The sequence below is a fragment of the Pangasianodon hypophthalmus genome, chromosome 27 (genome assembly GCF_027358585.1).
Source record: "Pangasianodon hypophthalmus isolate fPanHyp1 chromosome 27, fPanHyp1.pri, whole genome shotgun sequence".
Lineage (NCBI taxonomy): Eukaryota > Metazoa > Chordata > Actinopteri > Siluriformes > Pangasiidae > Pangasianodon > Pangasianodon hypophthalmus.
Genome location: NC_069736.1, coordinates 6375454 through 6402219, shown reverse-complemented (window position 1 = coordinate 6402219; position 26766 = coordinate 6375454). Strand labels below are relative to the sequence as shown.

The following is a 26766-nucleotide window of genomic DNA, read 5'->3' as shown; positions in this document are numbered from 1 at the left end:
AATTATTAAAAAAAGTATTACAGACGTCCAACTGATAAATTAATCCAGTCCAAATAGGGCTATACTCTGCTTTTCTGCTTGGTCTAATTTAGTGTAGGGATATTAAATAAAATGTTGAATATTTTGAATAAAGCATTGTGTATAACGTTACACATTTCAAGTTGTTTATTGACAGATGAATCTTTTTTCCCCCCCCTGATTAATCAGTTATATATATGAATTATATAGTTGTTAGATGCAGCATTAAAATCTACCAAAACCAACTGTTTGAAAGTAGATTATGCAAAGAAGCTATTATTGTGAACGCAGCTTCAGACCGGATGTTTTAGTCCGCCCTCGAGTGTGACTTGTGTGTTCTCACCTGCTCAAATGAACCACACTAAGGGGAAAAACATGCCAGGATCGATTCAAATTGATTGAACACTGCGTGTGTAAGGGCGCCCTAAAAGATACAAAGCCTTCTGTTTCACATATCCGTACATTAGACACTCCATGCCCTTGTGCTGATCCCAGACTGCAGCATTAACTCGAGTAATCTCCTGACCGCTGCTGAGAGGGATAAGAGTGTGTGGTCACCGTCAGAGTCATGGGCTTGAGACAAACTGCACTTCCTCTATCACTGAAAATATTCAAAACGCAAGGCTAAATGAATTCACAAAAAAATTAGTTCTACATTTTCCCCAGCTGCTAGATAATGAAAAGCAAAAATAGACAGCGAGAGATAACCGCCTCAGGCTTACACAGTGATAAATTTTCCTTTTTTTTGCTTTATTTTTCACGCCTTGCATTTACTGCATGCTATTTGATATATGCTTGCTTTGCACTTTGTGGTTATCTTGGGAGTGCTGTAAAGTAAAAGAGTCAGGCTGTTAAAGCACACTGAATGTAAGGGGATTTGAAATGCCAAAGCTGTTTGTAGATCAGCAAAAAAGAATTTTAAACCATCACCTGGAAGCATATTCCTGAGTAGGGATCACTTCTGAAACTGAGATCCCTAAACGCGCTGTTTTGACATGTCAGGTGTTGAGAAATTATGTCCCAATGTTGCAGATGAAATGATGGAAACACGGCTTTATCAAATTCCCGTCTGTCTCAATGACATCAGTGCAGCAGATGTTTTTATGTTTGTTATTTTCTTAACAGAGCCTCCATGCTTTCACAGGATGAAGGAGTGTCATTCTCGAATCTTTCGTATCTCCCCACTCGCAACCAAACTCTGCGTTCTCGCTTCCTTTCTTGTTTCTCTTCACAGCAATCTGCCACTTGCACATTTTCTCTGTCTTTGTCACAAGTTGTGTCATTCGTGTTTCAGTCTGTGCTACGTGAGACAGGATGTGAATGATTCTGTGAATGGTTTCGATGTAATGTAAAAGGAATAAATAGATACTTACTAAGAAGTTGAAGCTAAAAAGATAATAGCACTGATGGAGAGGAGGGCGGGTACGGACGGATGGATGGATGGACTCCATTTATTCATTTATGCAAAGGGACGGGAAAGTGAGACAGAATCCGAGAAGCAAGACTGTCTCCTTTGAGTGCAAGATCTAGGGTAAACGGAGAGCTGAAACTAAACACGTGTGCCCACACACGCACGCACACCATAACTAAACATCAGCATTTGTGCAAATACTAAGACTCAGTAGTGCTAGATTGGATTGGATTGGATTTTATGTGAATGTTGAAAGCACGTGAAACATGATTAGATGAGCAAATCCTGCACAAAATGTAAGACGACAGTATGACTAAAGCTTTTATTAGCTGCCATGAGCGTTTTTTCTATCACATACTTCCTTGAAGACACGTGAAGCCAGCCAACTGTGTCTTTTTGAACTGCTGCTCATGCTGTGTCATGGGGTGGCGTAATGCACTCGGAGGAAAGCGCTATCCACCCTCGTCCGCATACATGAGCTTACAGATGCTCGTGATAGGCTAGTGTCGCTGTGATTGACAGGGGAGAGAGAGTCATCCATCCCACATAGAGAGCAAGTCCAGTTTTGCTCACTTGGACTCCCGGGCACAGATGGCTGTGGCAGCTTTGGGATTCAAACTCGCAATCTTTGGACGATGGCGAATAACATCTGATGGCTGAATATAATATAGTGTTGCTGGCTAGTGTTTTTGGTTTGGTTTATATTTGGAAATGAGATCACAGCTTGTTAGTTGAAAATAGAAGGTGTGAACGGATATCCGGATCACCCAACACCAATTCCGAACAGTTCCAAATATTAAAATGTCTCCTAAACAAACTCTGTGTCCCTACTGGTCTGTCCAAGCAGCAGTTATGCGAATCATAAAACGTATAACGCAGGAGCAGTGTGTCCTGCTCTTGAAATCACTAAACCCTTGGATGTGCTGATATCTGTTTCTCTCCTGCTCTGTTATCAGGTGCGCCGGCACTGCGGTCATGTTGGAGTCGAGCCCGTGAGCGAGCCTCCGTGCCTCAAGGCTCCAGGCCTCCTGGCCTCCATCTGAGCCTTCATCTTCATAATCATCATCAACAGCAGCATGTCAAGCTCGGGCTTTCCCCCCAGTCAGGGGAGCTTCAGCAGCGAGCAGAGCCGCTATCCGCCCCACTCGGTACAGTACACCTTCAGTCCTGCACGCCATCCGCCGGTAAGTCCTGCCACTCATCTGCTCATAGTGCTGAAGCTCTGGCTTCTGCAGGTTTCCCTCCATCAAAAAAAAGAATTAGCATGAGATTAAATTTGTGTTAATTATTATAATTGTGTGTACTCCAAAAGTTTTGGTGCCCTTTATGAAAATAAGTGGGGGGAAGAGACTAACAAATGCAATCTTATTTCAAACATAAGATGTTTTTGTGCAAAAACACTAGTTTATTATTGTAAATAACAGTAAATAATTGACAATCCCACAATTAATACTTAGGGGTTGATAAATGATTCATTTCAGGTCCGATCCAGTAAGATTCAGTTCAGTTAAATTTAGCATGCTTTAATGTGTCCTGGGTTTGACTCGGTAAGGAACAACAATTTCAAACATTCCTTTATTGTTTTTATTTTGTGGGCGAACTCTGTACTACATTAAAGGCTGATTTATACTTGTTGTTAACTACGCATACACAAGATGGCCCCCACGTGTGTCATTTGGCGCATCACATTCTTACAAGTTATTGTGACACGTCTGCGTGATGCAATACCAACGTGAATAGTGGAGGCAGTATAGCACAATGTGACATTGTGTCACCGAATAAAAAAAACAAACTAATGTGTCTCAAATCATATTCTTTTATACTATTCTCTTCTCGTTATCGAGCATTACCGGTAATCGTCTGCCTATGACGGTTAATTTTACATTTTAAAAACCTCTTAAACCTACGGAAAGGTCTGTTTTGAGTACCAGTCTTATGGATTTTCTAGATTAGTAAATATTTTGTAATATATGGTCAGGTTTTTTGATTTGAGACACGGATCATGACAACAATCACGCTGACGGCAGAAAGTTTTAAAGAGAAATGGAGCTCGTCAGTCTGTTTAACGTTACTATGCGTGAAATCGCTAAACGTTACAGTTTGACTTGAAAAGCAGACGGACAGGGATGTTTCGGCTCTGAGATTCCATCTAGTGGACACCGCTTTTAATCCTCCAGTTTCACTAGATACGCAAGCGAGTATGTGAACAATGCCGCTCGCGTAGCAGCTGTGTGCGCACTTACGCGTGGTGAAAGTGAAGTATATTTGTACCTCAATTCTCTCCTCAAATCTTTGAGGTTTTTCGTAAAGCGTTGCACGTTTCACTAAAATTCTGCTGGCTCTGTGTTGTATATCTGGGTTTGTGAAACTGTGTACAGATTAAGTCACTGGTTGTTTTGGTTATTTCCCTTCGACCAGCTAGATCTTCGACGAACTCCGAAACAAACGATTAACGAGTGCATTCCCTTTCACATTCAAACCACATTTATGCTGCTGTATTTCGATTTTCTGATTTGAGTCGTTTTTCTTTAAACCCCTAAGAGCAATAAAAAAAAAACATGGCTGACAATTTGTTTGCATTTTGCCACATATGTTTTTTGAGAGAAGAGTCTTAAGTTCTTATGAGTAATTTTTGTTATAGAAAAAATAAGTAGTTTCTCCTCTTGGGTATTGACTGTTCAATATTTATTTTATGCCATCATTATTTTACTTTTGCCTTTACAAGTGCTTTTGTATATTAAACACATTAATTCATTTTATAGCTATCTATTCCTGGAGGTTGATCATTTTTATTTTTTTATATGATGTGGCTTACTTTGAGTTGCAGTTTAAACATATGGAAGCTGTTCTGTAAATAGAGGGATTTAGGTTATGAAGGCTTGAAATTGATTTCTAAATTTGTCCCAGGGCATATCTAACTGTTCAAACTCCCACTGTTTTTGTCATAAGTTTTTTTTTTTTTTTTTTTTTTTTGTACTTGTCATAGTGAGGCATATGTTCATTTAGAATTTCACCATACAAATATTTTGTCTTAGAATTATAGCGCCTGTGTGCAAAGCCCTTCGTTTGTACAGCAAGTTTTGAGAATGTGGTATCTGGTGAGACAGATGTTAGACAGCAGCTGCCAAGTCATTGTTCCTGATTCCTTTTTTTTAACGTCACGCAGCCGTCTTAAGCAAAAAAACTAGCTTTGTGCCCAGCTTTTTTTTTTTTGTTTGTTTTAATAGTCCCTGGGATGACATTGGTTTTAAGACAAGCTGATGTCTTCATCAACTGCTAATACTGCATATAAATCATTTATTAGATAAATAGCTATTGTATTGCACAAGGTTATGAATTTATGTTATTTCTATTATCCCCAAAAGCTGTGCCACAATTTACACAATGAATGATGACTTGGGGCTGGAAAATCAAAGCACGAGTAGAACATCTGTCATATAAAATGTACATTTTTATATTTTAAATCATCGAGTGAGCTTGTTAAGAGGGTTTTTTTCCCCCCCCAGAGCAAGACGTGCACGATCCCATACTGAGTATCTGTATTGGATTTAACGCTGGATCACTATTGGGTCGGATTTGACAGGTTTTCCAGTGAACTGTTGGAATTTTATAGTGCACATGAGCATAAGCATGTTAATGATTCTTTGAAGGCTTGTCGCTCTCACGATCGTGTTAAAGATAGTTGCTGTGAGGTGACGGCTTGTAGCACGAGAGTTATATAATAAAAGTTATATAGCTTGTGCTATAGTTAGGGCATTTGAGTGCATTACATTTAAGCGAAAATGTTTTTGTGAAAATCAGTAAGGAGTCGTGTTTGCTGATTGGTAGACTAACTAATAAAAAATCCCTGATAGGCCCGTACTTAAAAATTTGCCTGTCCTGAGGACCTGGGCTAATGCTTTGTCCACTTATGTGACAGGTGACAATAGAAGTGCATTGACCTTCATCTTTTTTTTTTTTTTTTTTTCCTCTCTTTGCCACAACGTGTGAAGTGTTTAAACCAGTTTGTATTCAGCTGCACACATGCAGTGCACATGTAATGCAAAACTGAGAAAACTGCCAGTTTTAGCCTACTGTATTATTCACACATAACTGGTCATGTAATTTCCATTATCCTGGACAGTCAGTTTTCCTGACTTCTTTGGCTTCTTTATCTCCCCTTTTGTCTTCAATATAAGAAATCCAGAAGTGTCGAGGCTTTAACATTATAAATCACGCTGGTTATCGCTGTACATTCCTCAGTGTTACAGAAATGGCCTTGAACAGACCCCAGCTGTGCTCTGGCTCTGTCTCTCCCTCCCTCCCTCCCTCCCTCCCTCCCTCCCTCTCTCTCTCTGTCTCTCTCTCTCTGTCTCTCTCTCTCTCTCTCTCTCTCTCTCTCGATGTTGAAGATTTCAGATTTCAAAGAGGTTTAGATGTTTGTACACAGTTTGGAGTGTGAGCATTGCCCTTTCACTGCCGTAAACTTTGTCACAGTTTGTGATGTAATACTGAGCTGTAAGTCCAAAGTGAGGACTCTTGGACTGATGAGCTTGGTTTTTTCTCTTTTTTGGGGCAAATTTTCTACTTCTGCTAGTTTGGACATTGTGAAATTGCCATCTCTAGGTCAAGAGTCTTCACTGAGATTGAGAAATCGATCGAGAACTCGATGAACGCTTGACCCCAAATCTTTGAGATTGCGAAAGGGAAATGTTTCTCTTTTGAGGCCTATATGTTTGGATTGCTTTAATAACAGACTCTTTTTTTTTTTTTTTTTTTTCTGGGCTATGTTGAAAATGAGTCTTTATTAGGTGTTCACCTGCATTTATGTGAAAAAACTAGACTAAATAAATGACAAGGTTGTGTTTGTGGTACTGCAGTGGATTTTGCTTGAATCTTGGCAGCCACCAAAGCAGGGCACAGGAGACACAGCAGACCTGTAAGCTGGCTTAGACACTTGGCCGCTTGCCCTGAAGGTCATTTGCAGTTTATTTGCTAAATTTGATTAGAGTTCTGAGAATGAGACTTTTACAGGAAGGCGTTTTCCCTGCCTCATGTTTATGATTTGTGCTGCATTGCAGAGTGAGGAGAATTTCTCTGTACGTTAAACAGCTAGTCAAGGACGTACAATGACCTGTGTGGGTCTGATAATTTTGGTCTCGGTGGCTGGGCCCCTAATGTTGTCTGGTTTTGCTTCATTGATTTTCATGTTGCTATCTCCTGGGGCATCGGTTGCTAAACCAGTTGTAATTGGCAGATCATGTGAAGATAATAGACATGTCAGCAGGAGTGTTTGTGTTTTATTGACTTTTATTACCTATTTCACCGCATCAACATTTATAGCCACCTGGAGTAAGATTGTGTGTGTAGTTTGGGTTCTTGGCTATCTTTTTCATCTCACCCTCATTTCTTTGTAAGGCCCTCATTCAGGCGGGCGCTTATGTTTTTGTTTTTGGTATGTCTGCTTTCTTTCTGATTGTTTTTCTTGTGTGTGTGTATGTACAGGAGTTCACAGTTCCAGAGTACCGTAATGCTCACCTGCAGGACCAGCAGCAGCGTCGCCGACCCTCATTACTGTCAGAATTCCACCCTGGAACCGAGAGGTCTCACACACACACACACACACACACACACACACACAAGCACACAAGCACTCTACATTGCATGATCCCACATAGGTATAATGATCCCTTTCATACTACCAAACCTAGGCTTTAACTTTGAGAAGTAAGTTTGTATATGTGCTGCGCAGGCCTCCGGAGCGCCGACACGGCTATGAGCAGCAGTTCCACACAGTCACGGCCCAGTCGGAGCACGACGCCATGGATGCCAAGCGTCCTCGCATTGAGGGCACCACCGAAGCCCACCTGGCCCGTGCACCGCCCTCCAGCATCGTCCTGCCGCTACCACACCCCGTACAGGACGGCCTGAGAACCCCAGGAGAGATCAAGAAGGTGCGGCACACTGTGATACTTTTTATATTTGGATCAGAACATAATCCAGATGATCATGAACAGCTGCTTCACATGTGGCATGTTTATTATGGTGACTACAGTACTCTAATTCAAACCGTACAGAAAGATGAGCGCACACACACACACACACACACACACACACACACAGTATATGCATGCTTCTATGAGCTCCAGGTTTTGTACTGCACCCAAACAAACGGTAGAGACTGAGGCAACAAATCTTTGGCCAGAAATGAATGAACGAGTAAAACTGTTTAAAGTTTTGTTAATGTAGTTAGTTTCTATTTTTGCTGAGTTTAAATACAAATCACAATAATGTAAATTATGGTTAAAACGAAACAGCGACTTGTTCAGTGTTGCCATATCAGGAGGAAATCCTGTAACTGGGCTGTTTTTATGTCACCTTTCTTAGGCTTGTTTGTGATTTCACAGTGAACTTTTGCATTCACTAAGTTTCTTGCATTTTGTGATAATAGCCATTAAAATAAGTGCTATTTATTAGAAATGTATTTAATCAACATTTAATAATAATTAGGTAAATAAATTAATAACTAAACATCAGTGATGCTTCTTTGTTTCCTTGATTTTTAATTAGATCAATATGATCTGTATCATGATACACAAAAGCTGAAAATCAGCCCCAGTATTTTTTTGTTGTTGTTGTTGTTGCTTTTTAGCTCTATGTGTCCTGAGTTTTGCTTTTGGCCAGTGATGCATCACTACGAACAGTGTTTACATTCTCACTGCATCTTCTGTTTAGTATGTGGACCGTTTATCTGGGCACATTTTGCTTTGGTATAATGTTATCTGCACAGAAAATAAAATGCTGGACACAGAGTTTATAAATTTGCACTTTCCATACCAAAACCCTTTACTGGGAAGTATAACAATGTTTATCCCATCATCTGTTGCGAAGAGCGAAAACTGTCAAAATGAAATGAAAGTAGACGTTCAGTATGAGTGGTGTAGGAACGTGACTGTTTGTGTGCTAAAGGTTTTTATGTATTTATTTATTTTTGCTATTCTACAACATGTTTACATTAGGCTTAATCCATGTCTGAGAGACTGTCCTCATTTGAAATCTTTGTGTCTTCCTCAGGAGACTCAGTTCAATGTGAAGCTGGAGGCCTCGTCCCCAGGAGGAGGGATTCAGGCCATGGGGGAGGAGCAGGACGCGTCTCCTTCCAAGCTCTCCAAAGAAGAGCTAATCCAGAGCATGGACCGTGTGGACCGCGAGATTGCCAAGGTTGAGCAACAGATTTTTAAACTCAAGAAGAAGCAGGTGAGCAGATCCAAGACCTCGGTTTGTTTCCAAGCTTTCTGAGGGATTTCGTTTGGTTGTCAAAGCTTATGGGAAATGTACGGCTCCTGGAGTAGCAATTATTACAGAGAATAACACTGTCACATCCACAACTGATGACACACACATGCACTTTATTACTTTACGTACTTTATTCACAGTTTATTGTTTCTCCACGTAATACACAGCAGTGAATCTCCCTTTACTGTTCATCAACTCATCTTAGTGCTAGAAACACAAGACGAGGTGTAGCAGTGAAACTGGTGACTCATTAGCTAATACCACTCACCTTCTTGTGTTGGCCGCACTGCATCCCGGTCGAGTGGCCATGCCAGAATAGCTGATTTTCTATTAGAAGGTTTGTATAAATCACTGTCAACCAATTATTTCCTATTCTCTTAGCTCTTCATCTTTGCTTTGTTTGTTGAGTGGAAATGAGAGGCCCACAGCGTGTGATGTTATTAATGCTAGGCACTTCTGTTGTCGAACATCATGCAGAAATTTCCGTAGCAACTTTTTGATCATGGCTTTTTTGTCCTTCCTTATGCCGAAACAATAAACATCCCTCAAAGCAGAGATTCTAAATCTTAGTTCTGCATATTGTGGTATTTTCCCTGCTCCCAACTCACCGGATTTAACTCATCAGCTAATTGACACGCCTGACCTACTCTGAACTTAGGGAGTTAGAGGAGGGAAAAACAGCAGACTGTGCAGGACGGGGGAAATCCAGGACCAGGATTGAGAAATACTGCTTTAAAGCTGCGCTCTGTAATCTCATGGTTTTAAGGCAAATATATCAGTTGTCTTGGTAGTTGTGCTCCATCACGATGAATAGAAGATTTGAAACTCTGCACCAGTGTCTTATATGAAAATGTATGAAAATGAAAATGTTCACACATTGATCTGATCTGTGACTCCACAAAGTTTCTTTCAGTCTAATGTGTAATTCAAACCATAGCTAAAACTGAGATTAGAAAAGTCACGCGAGTTGCTGATTCTTGCAATAATGAAGGAATGTAATTAGTAAACTGTCTCTGCCTCAATGTGTGAGATGAAAAATGTTTTGTGTCTTCCAGCAACAACTGGAGGAGGAAGCAGCAAAGCCAGTGGAGCCGGAAAAGCCAGTGTCTCCTCCCCCCGTGGAGCACAAACACCGCAGCATCGTGCAGATCATCTACGACGAGAACCGGGTATGAGACATAACATGGACATGCTCACGTCATTCACAGCTTTCATGATAGGCTTTCTGACCTTTGTCCTACTTTCACTTTTGCCTTTTCGTGCATCGCTAAAGGGCAGTTCCACCACAGGCATGTGAAAACCTTTTCCTTATTCTATAGAGCGCTTGGCAAGTGAGGCGAACCTTAAATCGAATGGACAGAAACTGCAGTCCAGACTTGTTTCTCATGGAGCTTTGTGTGTGTGTGTGTGTGTGTGTGTGTGTGTCGGTGTCGTTGTCGGTGTGTGTGTGGTGTTATATCTGTGCAGTATGACTGACAATGAAGGACACGCAGTTCTGTATGGGGGCATGTGCGGTCCTTTAATCTTTTGCAAAGCATTATGGGGGACCTGTATAAGCAGACAAGGAGTGATAAAAGCTGAAGGCAGAGCAGAGTTGGCTGAACTCCACACAGACAGTAAATTCCTTTCCTAGGGAGCCACACTGCTGGAGTTTATTCCCAATAAGAGCATAAAGGGGAAAAAACACCAGAGCTCATGTTGCAGGAGGTACGAAGGAGATGAAGGAAGGTGTGTGGTGTCGGGGCTGTAGCCTGGTTTATGCTTTGCAGCATGATATGTGCCACTTTAACTAAATTGCACAAATGATGTATCTCTGCTACGTGAAAGCAGTTTTTTAGAGAAGAGTTGCAGCTACACAATAAGCTACATGGCAAAAGTTGCTTAACTTTTGAAGCTGCGTTTATGATTGACGTCAAATCTTCTGATAATTATGAACAGTAATCAAAACAACCTGCCGAGCCAGCATATTAATTTAACGTTAGCATTTTAGATTTTCAACCGTGTAATTAGCAAAAAGTTGGCCAATTGGCCTTAAACACTGATGATGATGATAATAATAATAATAATAATAATAATTTTTATTAGTTAATGTCTTACTTTATATCCATCCATAGTTCTGTTTAATGTTGTGGTACATCTGTGGAAAAAAAAAAAAGTATCAGCTTGTCACATTACAGAGAAACTGCAAAGCACAAAGTCCTCCCATGTTGAAAAAAATTAGAAAATCGCTTTACCTCTGACTGTTGGAAAGCACCGCCACAGGAAACTCCGTCCATAATTGCTAAATAAACATCTCTTCACAAATAAACGTCACCATGTCAGTGATTACACACATTTTTTAATCTGTTAGTTGTTACTATAGAAACATAACATATTAGTGTGGGCACATTAATACAAACCTGTGATTTGAATAAGAGCCAGAGCGACTATTATAGAAAATTAATGGACACCTTTTGACCAATCACATTATAGATCAACAGAGCTGGGACATGGGAAGATGTGGGAACACTGTTGCTTAGCAACCGGGAAATATATACGTAAGCCAGCTAGCACATGTTACACGATGATGTGAAGGCAGTAACAGACCATCCATAGCTTCCACCATGTTGAGAAACATCAGGATTGTGTCACAACGCTGAACTGTTGTGAAACTGTAAACCTTTGTGAAATGTCACAAGATGGAATCGTTCACATGAAATCTTCACATAAACATGTTGAGAGCACAGTCGTCTTACGGCCTCATTACAGTGAGCCAATCACCACTTCCCTCTTCATATGACGTTTTCTGTTCCTGTGCCTCATTCCACACCCTTTCCGAAGCGTATTCCCGGCCTTCTGCAGGCTCCGGAAGCCTGTTCGGTAGGCAGCATTAACCAGGTGTGTGTCCTTGTGCTGCAGGGTTACTATAGTTCATCTGGTTTTGGTTTTCAGAGCAGGAAATCCACACTTTAAATAAGCCTTGCTCCCTGGCTGTATTTTACTGGATGAACTAAAGTGATGGCGTTGTCAGAGATGCATAAAACCTCGCTCTATAGACTGCAGTAGCTGGTACGTCCTGCCAGGTTGCTGAAAGACTTTTTTTTTTATTTCCTAGTGCCTTGCTTTCTTCATTTCTCTGTCTCTTCATATTTAAACAGCTGTTCCTCTCACTGGGTGATCATCAGTCACACTGCAGGTCATGCTACACTGTTCCTGCAATAATATTCTCTCTCTCTTTCTCTCTCTCTCTCTCTCTCTCACACTCTCTCACACACACACACACACACACAAACACACACACACACTACTGTTCATTACTTCTCTGGCACACAGGGCATCCCTTTTAGCAGTGTATGCAAACAGACTTGTGGTTTTTACTTTAAATTTCCTTCTTTCACATTCACTCAGCTGCAAAAGAGTTCTGAGAGGTGTGTGTGGGTGTGTGTATGTGTGCTGGGATTCCGTGTCATGGGCTGTTGTTGAAGAAAGCTGGGCTCCGGTCTAGTGACTAGTTAAAAAAGGCACACAGCAGGAATGAATTTTGTAGCGCTCTCAGTTCTTTGGGAAATGAAGCCAGAAAACACAAACACTATGTTGTTCACGTTTTCTGTAATGTTCATACAATTAAAACGTGCGGCCTAAAAACATCACGAACCAGAAATCGTAGGTTCTTCTAAAACCAGATGTTTTTCTGTGTAAAATAGATTATATTTGATAGCCGGAGGTGTGGGAGTTGAAACATTGCACAGTGACGACATCAAAATTCATGCAGGCAGAATTTGTGCAGGAAATAATTCATACATACTGTTAACTGATGCACAACACAACCATGAACTAATAAGGTTAGAAAAAAAAAAAGGGCAGGTTTGATTTTGAATTATTTTTAATAGTGTGTTTTGACAGTGTGCCATTGTCATTTTACTTCTTTAAAAAAGAGCTCACTGTTTTTTGAATGCAGGTGCTTAAACAGACACATACGTACACACGCGCACACGCACACACGCACACACACACAAGCAGTGACCGAGTATACAGGATCCATCTTAAGTTTTAACAAAAGCATCTTAACTGTTACACAAGGTGGTCTGATCATTATCTTTTTCACATGATGATTGTGCTGTGACACTTAATGGGAAATTCACCTTTTTTTTCTTTCTTTCTTTTTTTCTACTTTAAGCACTAGTAGTGTATATTTATATTTTTATTATGAGTGGAGCTTGAGTCCTTTTTTATATAAATAATAGTCATTCAGGAAAAAATGTTGAGTGTGATTGATAGATACAAAGCGGCATGATATAGGGCTGGATGGATATAGAGTCGGATAGATAATTGGAGAGACATGGAAATAGAGATGGTTGGATGGATATATGGATGGATACAAAGATGGTTAGATAATTGGAGAAGGAGAGAAAGATGATTTATAGATAGATGGATATACAGATGGATGATATAGATGAATAGATTGATAGATGGTGAGAAATGGATATAGAGCTTTATAGATGAATAGATGTAGAGATGGATATAGAGATTGATCGATAGATAAATATCCATGGAGAGAGATGGATCTGGAGCTGGATGGATAGATAGATGTAGAGCTGGATGGTGAGATAGATAGATAGATGGATAGATATAGGGAATGTGATAAAGAGCTGAGTGGATGGATATAGAGATTGATGGATGGTTAGATGGATATAGGGATGGATAGATGGATACACATGGAGAGATGGATATAGAGATTGATAGATGGATGGCTAGATGGATAATAGGGACGGATAGATAGTTGGATATAGGGATGGATGTACAGATGGATGGATAGAGAGAGAGAAATGTATAGCAGTGAAGACGTGATAATAGTCTGCTAGCTACTATTTAGCTACCAGCTACTATTTATAAAGCTAGAGATATAAATCAGTAAATCGAGCACAGTACTCTGCTGATATGAGCTCAGTTATATGTTACAGATAACGTAGCTAACCTGAGGATTTACATCCTGCTGCAGTTGTTCGAATTTTTAATCCAACTGAGTGTTTTGGCTACAACGATAACTGTTTGTTTTCTCTTCTTAGAAAAAAGCAGAGGAGGCCCATAAGATCTTTGAAGGACTTGGCCCTAAAGTAGAGCTGGTGAGTGTGGCATGACTGATGCGACAGTTTGCTCGAATTGTACTAAGTGTTCAGTGTTCAGTACTCCTGAAACTGCACAGCATTCCCGTTTAATTGCTAATGATTAACCATTGTTTCCCGTGTGTGTGTCTTTCTGTCACCAGCCCCTGTATAACCAGCCGTCAGATACTAAAGTGTACCACGACAACATTAAGACGTGAGTATTTGTTCCTTTCCTGACTAAATATTTGTAAAAGTGGGCAGTAGCTTGGATTTATCAAACACTGGTAGCTGATAAGAAGTGAGACGTGATGACGGAAGTCGTCGGGTGGGGTTAAAAGTGCAGGGCGTAGAGTTTTTATGGTCCAAACATGTTCAAGCCAGATTGATTAAATTAATGCTGTTTTTTTGTTTTTTTTTATATAGCAAAAAATCTTTTCGCTGTCCTGTCTATTCATAAAAGTCATTGCTCTTGTCAAAATTTAAACTTATAATTCAATAGCAAGTTTACAGTGAAAAATATATTGAAACAAAGCATGATACTAATATTTAGTGTTAGAGAGATACAGAAACTCGACTCTACAAATGTTTTACTGTATGACTGCAAAAATGCTGACTGAGGTTTTATGAAGATAGAATGGGAGCACAGTGTGTCCTTGTTTGGTGTGTGTGTGTGTGTATGTGTATGTGTATGTACGCGTGTGTGTGCGCATGAACCAAGGTGAAGGTCGGGTTGTCTGGAATCTTATCAGTTTTGCGAGTGAATGTGTCAGTTGGGTCAGTCTGAGAGCTGGGCATTTTGGCAAAAATATCATATTAGGACACTTGGCAGCATTTTCACAATGTTTAGGTTTGCCAACAAAGTGTCAGTGAATAAGTAGAGATACGACTGAAACATCTGACCTTGCAGTCTGTTAACTCTTACTGATTAACAGTGGAGTCAAAATGTGTAGAAACGAATTTAGTCATAAACGGTTTGCAGGAGCATTTACACAAGAAATGCAGTATTCATGAAAAACTAGTTGGTTTGGAAAAAAGTTCGTATCCTACGAGAGTTTGTACAAATTTACTTTTAAAATTAATGACATGAAAAGAAAGCGAACCAAAAAAAAATCCATAAATTCAGAGAAATAAGATAAATAATTCAGATAGGACAAAAAAATGCACCCTGTAAAAGGAAGAAGAGTCTGTGGTAGCTGATGAGCTGCAGTGGCCGAGCTGCATTACTGGAAGATTTTCACTTTTTTGTCGTCGTTAGAGATGCCACTGATCTGATACCAGGTGGTTTGGATATTTGAAAAACAAAAGAATGAATTAATGCCTATCCTCTAACATAAGGAAAAGATAAGAAATTGCATTTGGATTATTTATTTATTTATTTATTTATTTATTAGAGCTGTAAATGTTTACATATAAAGAGTATTTGCACAAAACTTTACTAAAAATGAGTCATTCTCATACGTGTGTGTGTGTGTGTGTGTGTGTGTGTGTTCAATGGCATCTAGCCATTGCTGCGAAATTACATTGTTGAACAAATATTTTAGTAGTAGTTATCCAATAAAATATTAGCAGATGTAGAAAGGAAGCCTTACTGGGACTAAGGTCTAAAGTTTCTGAATTTTTATTTTTTTTTTATAGCTAATAAAATCTTATCCAGCTTTGTGTACTCTACAGATGATAAAGAAAGACAATCTAACTGAACTGCCTCATTGAAGTCTAATATGCCGTGCTTTATAAGAACAAAGCCTGTACTCAACTTTCCTTTAATTGCGGGTTTAATTAACAGAGTTTGATTAAGGAGTGTATTAAAATCAGCACAAGCATGATGTTTTATTTGTTGATATATTTCTCTTGCTGTGGTAATGCGGGGCCAGACTTCTGCTGTGGGAGCATTAAGCGTGTTAGCGGTTGAGTGAATGAATCCATGTGAGCATGTGTGTTTTTTTTTGTTTTTTTTTCCTTGTTCTTCTTTTCTCCATAGAAATCAAGTGATGAGGAAGAAGCTGATTCTGTTTTTTAAGAGGAGGAACCACGCACGCAAACAGAGGGTGAGTGAGTGAGTGTGTGTGTGTGAGTGAGTGAGTGTGTGTGTGCGTACAATCCACTTGTTTGCACTTTGAGAAGGTCATACGCTCTTCTCGATATTAATGACGCCATGGCAGCTTGTCTGTGGCTGCTACCTTTGTACAGCAATCAGCTCACTTTAAAAAGCATGGAAGCGTGTATGCTGTGTTTTTTGTCCCACTTCTAAATGGCATGCATAGACGTCCATCTTAATTCTAGCATAATGTAATCCGGTATGGTTAAAACCTCTCACACACAGTGCAGAATGGTCAAGCTCCATGAACAGGCGCTGCGTTCCTCTAATCTAAATATACCTCTCAGACCACATGTGGAAGTCATTTGGCTGTGGAGGGGTTTTGTGTTTGTGTGTGTGTGTGTGTGTGTGTGTGTGTGTGTGTGAAAGAGAGAGAAAGGTGTAGTGCAAGTTACTCCATAGTAGTGAGACATACTTGGATTCTGAACAAAATAGTCCGAGTCCCTTGTCGAGCTGGCACTTCACCAAGCATATTGCTTGTGGTCTATTTAAAGCCACATTTTCGTTACAAGCACGTACGTCGTTTGGCTCTGTTTTTTTTTCTTCCTACCTTGATGATTCACACTGATGTTTTTGAATTAGTGTCGGTCATGTGTGTGAGCAGAGATCTGCTCTAAAATAACCCACGTGTGAATATTTTTGAAATCAAGATAAAGATCATCATATTCAGAAGACAATCCATCATTGCAGTAGTGATAAAATGAAGTCTTTGTTGTGAAGATTATTTGCTCTGGAGCTCAGCTGACAGCTTGTCAGCTGAACATGATTACGTGGAGGAGGTGAGAAAAGGCCAAATGCATAAATTTAGCTGTTTTATAGCTATTCCTGGCACAGCTCTACAGAGAGACGTGTGAGTGCAGGAGAGGAGGCTGTAGTGATGTGTACGTGCACAGTGAATTCCTGCTTGACCCTTCTCATTACACTCACATAGCCAGGTGTAAGATAGTATCTGACAGGATGGAATATCAGTGTGGTCCATGTATGATTGGAAACGTTTGGAATAATCAGACCAGTGACATTTTAAGAAAAAGACCGATGTGGGACGCTTTAACACTGAAATATGAATGTAGCCATAGTTCATAATTAGCACATTAATGGATTTCATATACACACTGGTGCTTGAAAGTGATTTTTTTCCCCCTAAAGTTAAATTACTGATGCATTCTTTGCTGGTGGGTGAAAATACCACGATACATATTTAGGAAGGGGGTTGAAATTTTGTCTGTTTGCGTGCCAGGAACAGAAAATCTGCCAGCGCTACGACCAGCTGATGGAGGCGTGGGAGAAGAAGGTGGAGCGGATGGAGAACAACCCACGGCGTAAGGCCAAGGAGAGTCGCACGCGCGAGTACTACGAGCGCCAATTCCCCGAGATCCGCAAGCAGCGCGAGCAGCAGGAGCGCTTCCAAAGGTCAGGCTAGCGCCATTACCCTCGTCCTGAATTCCCAGCATTCCCTGAACACTTCCCTTCCAGGAAATTTGAAAATAGGCTGGCCTGGAAACTTGTTTTGCGGATATGCAGTCTCATAGGAGGTTACACATACACAAACACACCCCGTTGCAGCCGCTGTGATGTAACTTGGTGTGTAAACAGAAAGGGTGCAGCACTGAATTCTGAAAACGAATAAATAAAAAAGGCTGGCCAGGAGCTGTCCAGTCAGCTGTAAGGAGCCTTTTGGAGGCAAGGTCAGAGGTCATGCATGATGTGGTTCCTGGTACAGCGATTGTCAGACTTCTCTGAACTGAGCACAGTGGAGAACTTTGCCCTACACCAGATTTCACTACATTTTCCAATAACTAGAAATACATTGACAGTTCAGCCATGTTTATTTATTTATTTTATTGTCTGCACATTTTCTTTTTTTTTTTTTGCAGGAGTCATGGTTTTTGTTTGGATTCACATTCTTCTTTTGAAGCACACTGTCGGAATTAGTAATGTTTCCATCCACTAGCTTGTTATGCTAGTTTTATTTTTGCGCATAAATAACCTCAACTCTACACAACACCTCATTCCAAATGTAAAACGTTCAGTATTGTTTCAGTTTCCCTTTTCTGAATATTTCAATGGAAATACACCCACTGAAGTGTTTCGTGTCAGCCCTTATAAAGCAACTCTTTGCCGCTTTGCTTCAAGACCTTACGGTTTATTTTGTTCACCTGCCCATTCATTGAACAAAGACATTTCGACTTGTTTGCACTTGACCTCTGGCATTAGTTTAGTAGTTCTTCCTGGCTCTGCACTGTTTATTTTCTCCGCGGGCTTTATTTCCTCCCATTCAGACTCTGACCTCTATCCTGCAGGTACTCTCAGTTACCTGTGCATCCATTGTTTAGAGAAGAGACATTTTCTCAGTGCTGTCCAACAAAGACTTCTGAGAAGCCTCACACCATTAGAACAGTTCTGGAAAAAGTCAGAAGTAGTGGCCCACTGAGCCTAAGTGCTTCAAAGACTTTTGTTGGAGCCGCGGTTAGGTTTTGTTTTGGAGGCGATGGTAAAGTCTGGCAGGGGAATGAATGAATGACTATAGGGACTCAACCATTGTTCCCTGGAAGATGTTTGTACTCAAGAGGTCTCGTTTAAATACCTCTCCTGGGAGACGTACTTCTTGGTGCCCTGCAGGAAAGAGTACAATAGAGCAATATCTTTTTCACTGTTAATGGTGTGTTTGTGGGATTATTTGCTCTCTTTCTCATCCTCTGTCTGCTTGTCTTTCAGGGTGGGACAGAGAGGGACGGGGCTGTCTGCCACCATAGCAAGGAGCGAGCATGAGATCTCAGAAATCATAGACGGCCTCTCGGAACAAGAGGTAGGTCAGGGACACACCCAGAATCCTCTCAATCATATCTGTTTTTAAATCGTCGACTTCCCCTTGACATTTGCTCTTAGGGGAATCTCTGTTACTTCCTTAAAGGAATAGTCTGATATTTTTTTTACTTAGGTCTCTATTCTCAGCATCGGTAGCAGATGTATAATTGCCACAATCAAGAATTTCCCAGTTTCGTGCACTAACCAAAAGACCATTAAACCTGTTTCTTTGGAACTGGCTTATAATGAAAGTCTAAGGGCACTTTTCACAGCTACAACTTTCACACACACAATACTCTGTAACAATAAAGGTCTTAATCAGACAGACATGAGAGTGCGTCTTGGAAACAATGGAGCAATAAAGTAACGAGAACAGTTCTGCGTTTGTGTCTACACCGATAACGCTCGGCCATAAATTCTTCCCTCTGAAAAATATGTTCCCATCCCATTATACTGATTTACTGATTTACAAATGCCTTTGACTAAAGATGTGTATTGCATAAATACGCGTAATTGCCCTTAGATTTCCATTATAAGAGCATTTGGCGTAAAGAGGTTTTCTTGTCCGTGTTGGTAGACAGAGATTAGGTTGGAAAACTCTAGGGCCGTTTGAATACTTTATTAATTCTTCTAGGTTTTCTTAGATGTGGCCTTGGAGACTCATGGGAGTCAATTGCAGGCTGTAGGAGCAGAATCTACCAAGAAAGCTTTGCAGTCAGCAAAAAATACTGAAGCACTGTAACCAAAGCAATAAAGTACTTAATGTTTAACAGTACACTTATTTGCCATGCTCAAATCAAGTTTTATGTAGCAATGACTCCATCTGTATGTGACAGCTGGTGTAACATTTCCAGCGGTTGAGCGAGTTACTATCACTCTGTGTATACATCATGTCACAGAAACAGTCTAATCCTGGAACTTGTTTTTACATTTTGGTTGCCTTTAAATAAAAGTATGCTGACAAATACATGGAAAGACTGATCGTTCTCTCCACCCATCAGAACAACGAGAAGCAGATGAGGCAGCTATCAGTCATCCCTCCCATGATGTATGACTCGGAGCAGAGGCGCGTGAAGTTCATCAACATGAACGGACTTATGGATGACCCCATGAAGGTCTTTAAGTCTCGCCAGTTCATGAACGTCTGGACTGAGCATGAGAAGGAGATTTTTAAGGAGAAGTGAGTATGAACAGGGCAGTGGGATTTGGGGTCGTCATACTCACGTCTTTAGTTCTTTTACACATCAGCTGATAGGGAATATTGCTACAGAAGTGTACTTGTATGGAGTCAGAATTTGTTGTCCTGTGCATAATTCTGGGTTTTATTCTTAATGCTCTGATATGAATTTCCCATGTATGTTGTGCAGATTAGCCAGTCTTCTCTCATTTTGTGTAGGTCAGAGTACTCTGGAGCAAAAATGCCAGTTGTCGTATTTCCAGTTGTCGCTCCACCCCCTCAAAAAAAAAGAAACTGGCGATGAGCCAGTCAATATACTAATCTAGAATGGTTGACAGTTGTGCAGATGTTTTGAACTCTCAGATATTAACTGACATCCCCTGGAAGCCCCGCCCCCTTCCCCCAATCTCACATTAGTAGGCTAATCTTGACTCGAGTGTATGTTTAACTTAGCAGTTAACTGTAGTTCATATAGCTGCTGTCTCATTCTCCCATACATACTGCTGCAGTCACACACACGAAGAGAGAATAACCAGCATTTAAATCCCACATTCTCATGGATCTCCTTCCCTTCCATATATTATATTGCAGTAATGTGTCCTGACCGCACCGCATGGAATTTCAAGCTAATAGCTCTCTCCACAAATCACAGTTTCTGGTGGAAGCACTCACACTCCCAAGCCAGGGAAGACTGGATACGGCTTCATCTTAGATCCGATTAGCATTATGAAGAGTTCTGTGGGCTGGGGAGCATTTTTATGGGCCAGACAAAACCCTGGGCGGAATAATGATGGAGGGATAGACCACACACACACACACACACACACACACACACACACACACACCCGCTAATTGTTTTCCTACTTTTGGTGTGTGCTTTGTAATGAATCAGCTTGTCCTGTTCAGAAGTTTAAAAAAAAATTCACTTTGGCTTATGTTTGCTTTGCAGGTTTGTGCAGCACCCAAAGAACTTTGGCCTCATTGCCACTTATCTTGAGCGAAAGGTGAGCACTTCCTGTCTGTGCGGGCAGTTTTCCTGTCTCTCTCGCTCTCTCACACACACACACACACACACACACACACGCACACACACACACACACAGCTAATGCAGTCACAACCCACGGGCAGCTCTAAGACCACAATGCTGCCACTTCACTCTGTCCTCAGATAAAGGCTTCTCCTGTAGTGGGTAAGGTTAATGTTCAGATCTTAAGTGCCATTGATTTTCTAGATCATAGAAATACTGCAGTTTATTTCCAACCTAACCTTTATCTTGAAGCATATCTGAAGTTACCATAGATAAGAATTTAGCCTCCAGAAGAGAAAAGAGACTTAAAAACTACAATCAATACATTTATAACAGTGACTTAATGTATGACAGGCCATTCTTATTGCGTTTTTAATGTGTCTAATGTTCGGGTTATGTCTGCTTTCCTGAAGGTTTCGTGCTATCCATGTGCTCACACCACAGAATTATAATAGTAACCTGACTACAGTTTTGTCTCTCTGGAAAGTAGTCCCACATTACATGGATAGATTCGCGTAAATGTGCTTCACATTATGAATGAATGTGGAGTAAAAAAAAAAAAAAAAAAGGTTTTCTGTTATTTTCTAAGCACAGGAAATGTGTCAGTTTTTGTCTGTGATAATCACACATGTGCTGCAGATGGTATAGACAGAGATTAGCCTGAGAAGACTGGACAATTTCTTTAAAGCACTTTCATGATGATGCGTGATGTAATAGGAACATAATCAGCGATGGGCTTGGTAGATTGCTGCAACACTGTTTATCCCCAATTTACCCACAATTATCCAAGATTTGCTCTGACAGAAATCCATTTTGTGGGACAGATGCAGTTTGATTTCATCTTTAGGAGTGAATATGTGAATCTGAGTGCACTTGAATTAAACCAACACACTTTAACGGTGGCTAATAAGTGTCTTCTTTGTGATCATTTATATCAGTGGAGTATCAGTAATTGAGCAGCTCTTTCATTGGGTGTGTGTGTGTGTGTGTGTGTGTGTGTGCTCTCTCTGTCACTCAGCTGCATGCTTACACTTTCTCCTTCCTTTATAGTGTGTCTCAGATTGTGTACTGTATTACTACTTGACCAAGAAGAGCCAGAACTATAAGACACTGGTCCGACGAAACTATGGCAGCCGACGACGGAGGAACCAGGTAAGCCAGAAGGAGTGTGTTACACTGGCGTGAATTGTGGGTGCAGGTGGTGTTTCTCTCCCTCTCTCTCTCTCTCTCTCCTCCTTAATATTGGTGATGGCCATTTCGAGTAGTCAAGGGCTTGAAACATTCTGAAGTTTATTATTCTTCTTACACCATAGTTGTACTTTTTATTCCATTTATAGATACATTTAATGTTGTGGAACAACCGTGGAACAAGTTCCTGTTATCACTTACATTATAGCAGCTATAAATAATCATTCCCTCACCAGCTTCACTTTTATTTCTCTGTCTTGAAGTTAATGAGAGAAAAAAAATGCAGCTTGCCATGTTACCGAGAAACCTGGAAACGTTCCAGTATTACCTCTGTTTTATAGTTACGAAACGTTGACGCTGGAGACTCCTTCCAAACATGCTAAACAAACATCCCCTAATAGAAAATTTCATCTCAATTGCACACGTTTTATAATCCGTTTATGTGTAGCTTCCAGGATACAAGTCTCTTTGTAAGCTGTTACTGTAGAAATGATAACTTCTCGGAGCAAGTGCATTAATATAAACCTTGCAGCGTGAACTACTGTCAGAGCTGCTGTTATAGAAACTTAATCAACACCTTCTGACCAATCAGATTTGAGAATTGTGGTATAACATTTAGTAACCAAACATAACCAAAATGAATAAGAAATGCTTATCACTTTATACTGTATTTGTGCTCATCTTTCAAATGTATGAGTTTGTAAAGTAGTACTTTGGTGAACTTGATAGAAAGGTCAAGCTGTGTAAGCTATTTCAGGAGCTCCTCCTACCCAGGAGGGGTTGAGCCAATGTAGGAGGAGCTAGAAGAGCAGAGTCGAGTCAAAAGGTCCCCCCCTGGCCTTTTGGTTCTGCAGCAAGGATCTCCAAGCCTGAAGCATGGAAATGATCTCTCTAACAAACCACATTATTGTGGGGCTCACTGAGCAAGCTGAATTCTAAGAGGCTGTAGAAAAGTACTGTAAATGTGGCTTTTGTTAAATTAATCATGAGTTATATATCTTAAGGCATATCACAAATGTATTGTCTAGCAGTGTAAGTGCAATATGCTGTTTGGGCTCCTGTCACAGTTATAATGTGTTTTGTGGCTTCTGAGGTATTTAATAGCCCTCTAGTGTTCAGCACATACTATTGCTAGTGTGTCTTTAGCACATACTATTGCTAGTGTGTCTTTTTTGCACACTAATGCCTGTATGACAGCTGTGTGTCACCCCTGTCAGTGTCACATTTCTTAGTGAAAGAGTAGTTAGTAGTTAGTGACAGAGTAGAATGAGGAAAGAAATGCCATAGGAGAATGATATCTGTATGAAAAGCATGTGCATGTCCATGTCCCTGTTATTTGTGCGAGTGTTTTGGTTAAATGAGAAGCAGGCACTGTGCTCCCAAAGACCACACCCTCTTCATCTCTTTCCTTCTCCCTCTCTCACTCTCTCTTTCTCTCTGTCTCTCGCTTGCTCGTGCGCACTCTCTATCTCTCTCGCTTGCTCGTGCACTCTCTCTCACTTGCTCGCTCGTGATCTCTCTCTCTTCTCACTCACTCCCTCCCTCTCCCTCTTTGTGATTTATGTATTGCTGCACAGCTTACGAGGAATCTTTCATCTGCCTGCTACAGAGGCTTCATGCTGATTTCCAGGGACTACAGGAGGAAAAAAAAGCGAAGAGACAGAAAGAGAGAGAGAAACATATTTTGATCCCTCCTCAATACAGCTAAAATCTGTTTCTGTTTCTGCGATGGTAGCCATGTTTGATAGTTTAAGTGTGCTTATTTACTCTGGATGGAGCTGCTCTGCTCTCACACACACACACAGACAGTGGAGCAGGTAGGAGATCTGACGCCATAGAGTTCAGGATACAGATGTTGAAGTGTGTTTTGCGTTTCGTTTTTGGCTTATTTCTTTTGGAAGTATCAAACGTTTGGGTTGAAATGGCAAAAATGGGACACAATTTTTAGTGTCCTTAATTAATTTCACATACTTGTGATCTTAACCAGCTTGGCTAAAGTTAGCCATTTTGCTAACGCAACATCTGGATTTTTTTCAAAAACTACTTGTTTGTTTTTAATCTTTGAGTTTGGTTGCATGTTTATTTACGTACTTATTTTGAGTCTGATTATGTTTAGCATTCAAAGACTCACTCAATTAATGTGAATAAGCATGTAGTCATATTGTTTCAGTTATTTCTACATGCAAGCGTATAAATTCAGTTTATATGAAATGTGCAGTATAAAGTTCAGTAAAACGATTTCCATCAGTGAGTCAGTAAGAGATGTAGTGAAAGAATTGGTGTAAGAATGAGAACAGCTTTATTGCTGCAGCAGTGTTTATTTGTACTAGTGTGTGTATTACTGTTTATATTGCTGGAGTGTGAGCTCAGACGTGTGTTGTACAGACATGTGTTGAAGCGTATTTGTTTTGAGACACAGAGAGGGGGTTTATGGGTAAGCATGGCACGCAGAGACTGATGCACAGTCTGCCAAAACCCTAACAGTGTACCATACGTCAGGATAATGCTGATTGGATGAGGCCAGGGGGGTGTGTCTGGTTGTGGAAAGGTTGTGACAAGATGGGAGCTTTCTTTCGTAGGTTTTACGAAGGGATTCAGAGTAATGTTGGTTGTATAATTGTTTAATCTGACTGCTGATCTGCAAGACTTTTTTTTTTTTTTTATTAGTAAAAATTAAACTGCATTTCAGTTGAGGCTAATTGTATTGTATGTAAGGAATAAAACACAACATGGTGTGCAGTTATAAAGGGTGGAGTGATACCACTCTGAAGTGGATTATATTCCTACAACAGCACACCCTGAAGTCTTTTATTCCTCTTACTACCACAGCAATTTGCCAATGATTACAATATTTCATTTATTAATGAATAACACACTGCACTTTTTAACCCTTTATAGTTACATTTTATGTTATGTAAGAGAAGTTAGTTCTTATCACCTGTTTTACAAACAGTTTTCTTTCACTAGCCTCTCTTTCTTGAAGTAAATAAGACAAAAAAATTTTATGTAAAAAAAAAAAAAAAAAAAAAAAATGACAATCCTTATCATATTACCAAAAAACTGGAAGACTGTCCTGTGGCGGAAAACCTATTTACTGTTACAAAGCTCCAACACTCCGAAAAAGGGAAAGGGAAAGGGCCAGTGAGGGTGCAGGTTTTCATTCCTACCAAGCAGAAGCCAGACCTGAGTCTATTGAAAGCCAAGGTCAACCGATTAAACAGGTGGAATCAGGTGTGATTGAAATGAAAACCTGCACCCACACTGGCCCTCTGTGGATAAGATTGGACACCCCTGGTATAATCTATCCATTCTCATCTTTGGATAGAATCTAAAATAAATAAATAAATAAAAACCCAAAGTTAATACTTTGTTGTACGGTATGTGTAATATAGAACCAACTCCTTCCTCTCTATTCATCCTAAATTCATTTAGCTTTTCGTATTCTGCCCCCTAGTGGACACATTGACTCACATTGACTGTTACTGTCAAATATGAAGGCAGACACCCATGTGACACCTCCACGTGTTCACAAATACACTGACACACAAGTATAACCAGGCCATACTCTGTGTTAGCTGCCTGTCCTCCTCTCTTCTATTTCCCCAAGCTACTGCATCACACTCCTCCGTTCTCCCTGATCTCAGTTCTGTACAGTGTCTCTCCTTTAATTCCTTTTTTACAATTTTACAGTTTCTTTTTTTGCCTTTCCCTTCCACTTTTTCCTCCCTAATTTGGCCAGTTCCCACTCATCATCCAGTGCTACCCTATTATATGTAAACTACCAATCCAGGAGGGTGAAGGCTAACATGTGCTTGCTCTGAGACACATGAAACCAGCCACCACACCGCATTTCAAACTGCTGCTCATGCTGTGTCACAGGGCGGTGTAACACACTGAAAGGAAATGTGAGCTCACAGACGCCCACGATTGGGTAGTGTCGCTGTGATTGACAGGGGAGAGATAGTACACTGTGACCGATTGACGGATGGCTGTGGCATCATCGGGATTCGAACTCATGATCTCTGGGCGAGAGGGCAAACGCTTTTCTGTTGAATCATTCGGAGTCTAATCTAGCACCTTTCTTGTGCTAATACTGAAAGTTGGTATATGGTTGATGGCAATATTTTGCACAAATTTTTTAAATTGTAAAACAAAATGGCAAAATTTTACCCTCAATTATTAAATAAAAGTATCATTAGTGTACTGGGTTTTTTGCATTTTTTGCAGCTTTGAGTATGGGCTTAATTTATTCCATGAGGATAGATTACATCTGCTGTTGTTTCTGTAAATTAAAACAAGCCCTGCCTTTGACCTGCATGCTCTGAAAGTATCGACTCTTGATGCACTTGTGTGTGTGTGTGTGTGTGTGTGTGTGTGTGTGTGTGTGTGTGTGTGTGTGTGTGGGTAATAGGGTGTCTTGCTGCACCACTGATCACTGAGGCTGCTGGAACACTGGATAGATATGGTGCTCTGTCAGGAGTCCAATATCAATAATTAAAAAGATATTTTGCTGAGACTCAATCGGCTCACACACTGACCTTCCAGCACCGTGGAGGACGCAGAGAGTGATTCTTTTGCTATTTTGGGGAGAGAGACGGAGCAGCACATGGCAGGAGGCTCCATTTTTGTTGTTTGTGACAAGGCAGCGCAGAATTATTATTATTATTTTTTTAATCTAAGTGAGT

At 40.4% G+C, this 26766-nt stretch overlaps 1 protein-coding gene across 8 annotated transcripts in view; it reads left to right on the top strand.

The window, feature by feature from the left end:
- Window positions 1–26766, top strand: part of ncor1 (nuclear receptor corepressor 1) — a 76311-nt gene that overhangs the window by 8933 nt on the left and 40612 nt on the right. For 6 of the 8 annotated variants that reach the window (XM_053230460.1, XM_053230462.1, XM_053230461.1 and 3 more), the window contains exons 2-14: window positions 2386–2613; window positions 6914–7011; window positions 7161–7362; window positions 8483–8665; window positions 9760–9873; window positions 13750–13806; window positions 13950–14002; window positions 15767–15833; window positions 17121–17293; window positions 18599–18689; window positions 19690–19868; window positions 20815–20869; window positions 21944–22045. In XM_053230460.1, coding sequence (XP_053086435.1) covers window positions 2506–2613; window positions 6914–7011; window positions 7161–7362; window positions 8483–8665; window positions 9760–9873; window positions 13750–13806; window positions 13950–14002; window positions 15767–15833; window positions 17121–17293; window positions 18599–18689; window positions 19690–19868; window positions 20815–20869; window positions 21944–22045 — 1482 coding nt within the window. In that variant the 5' untranslated portion in view covers window positions 2386–2505. Of the gene's footprint in view, window positions 1–2385; window positions 2614–6913; window positions 7012–7160; window positions 7363–8482; window positions 8666–9759; window positions 9874–13749; window positions 13807–13949; window positions 14003–15766; window positions 15834–17120; window positions 17294–18598; window positions 18690–19689; window positions 19869–20814; window positions 20870–21943; window positions 22046–23565; window positions 23899–26766 lie in introns of those variants that run through there. The other 2 variants (XM_053230464.1, XM_053230463.1) reach the window with 1 other exon arrangement.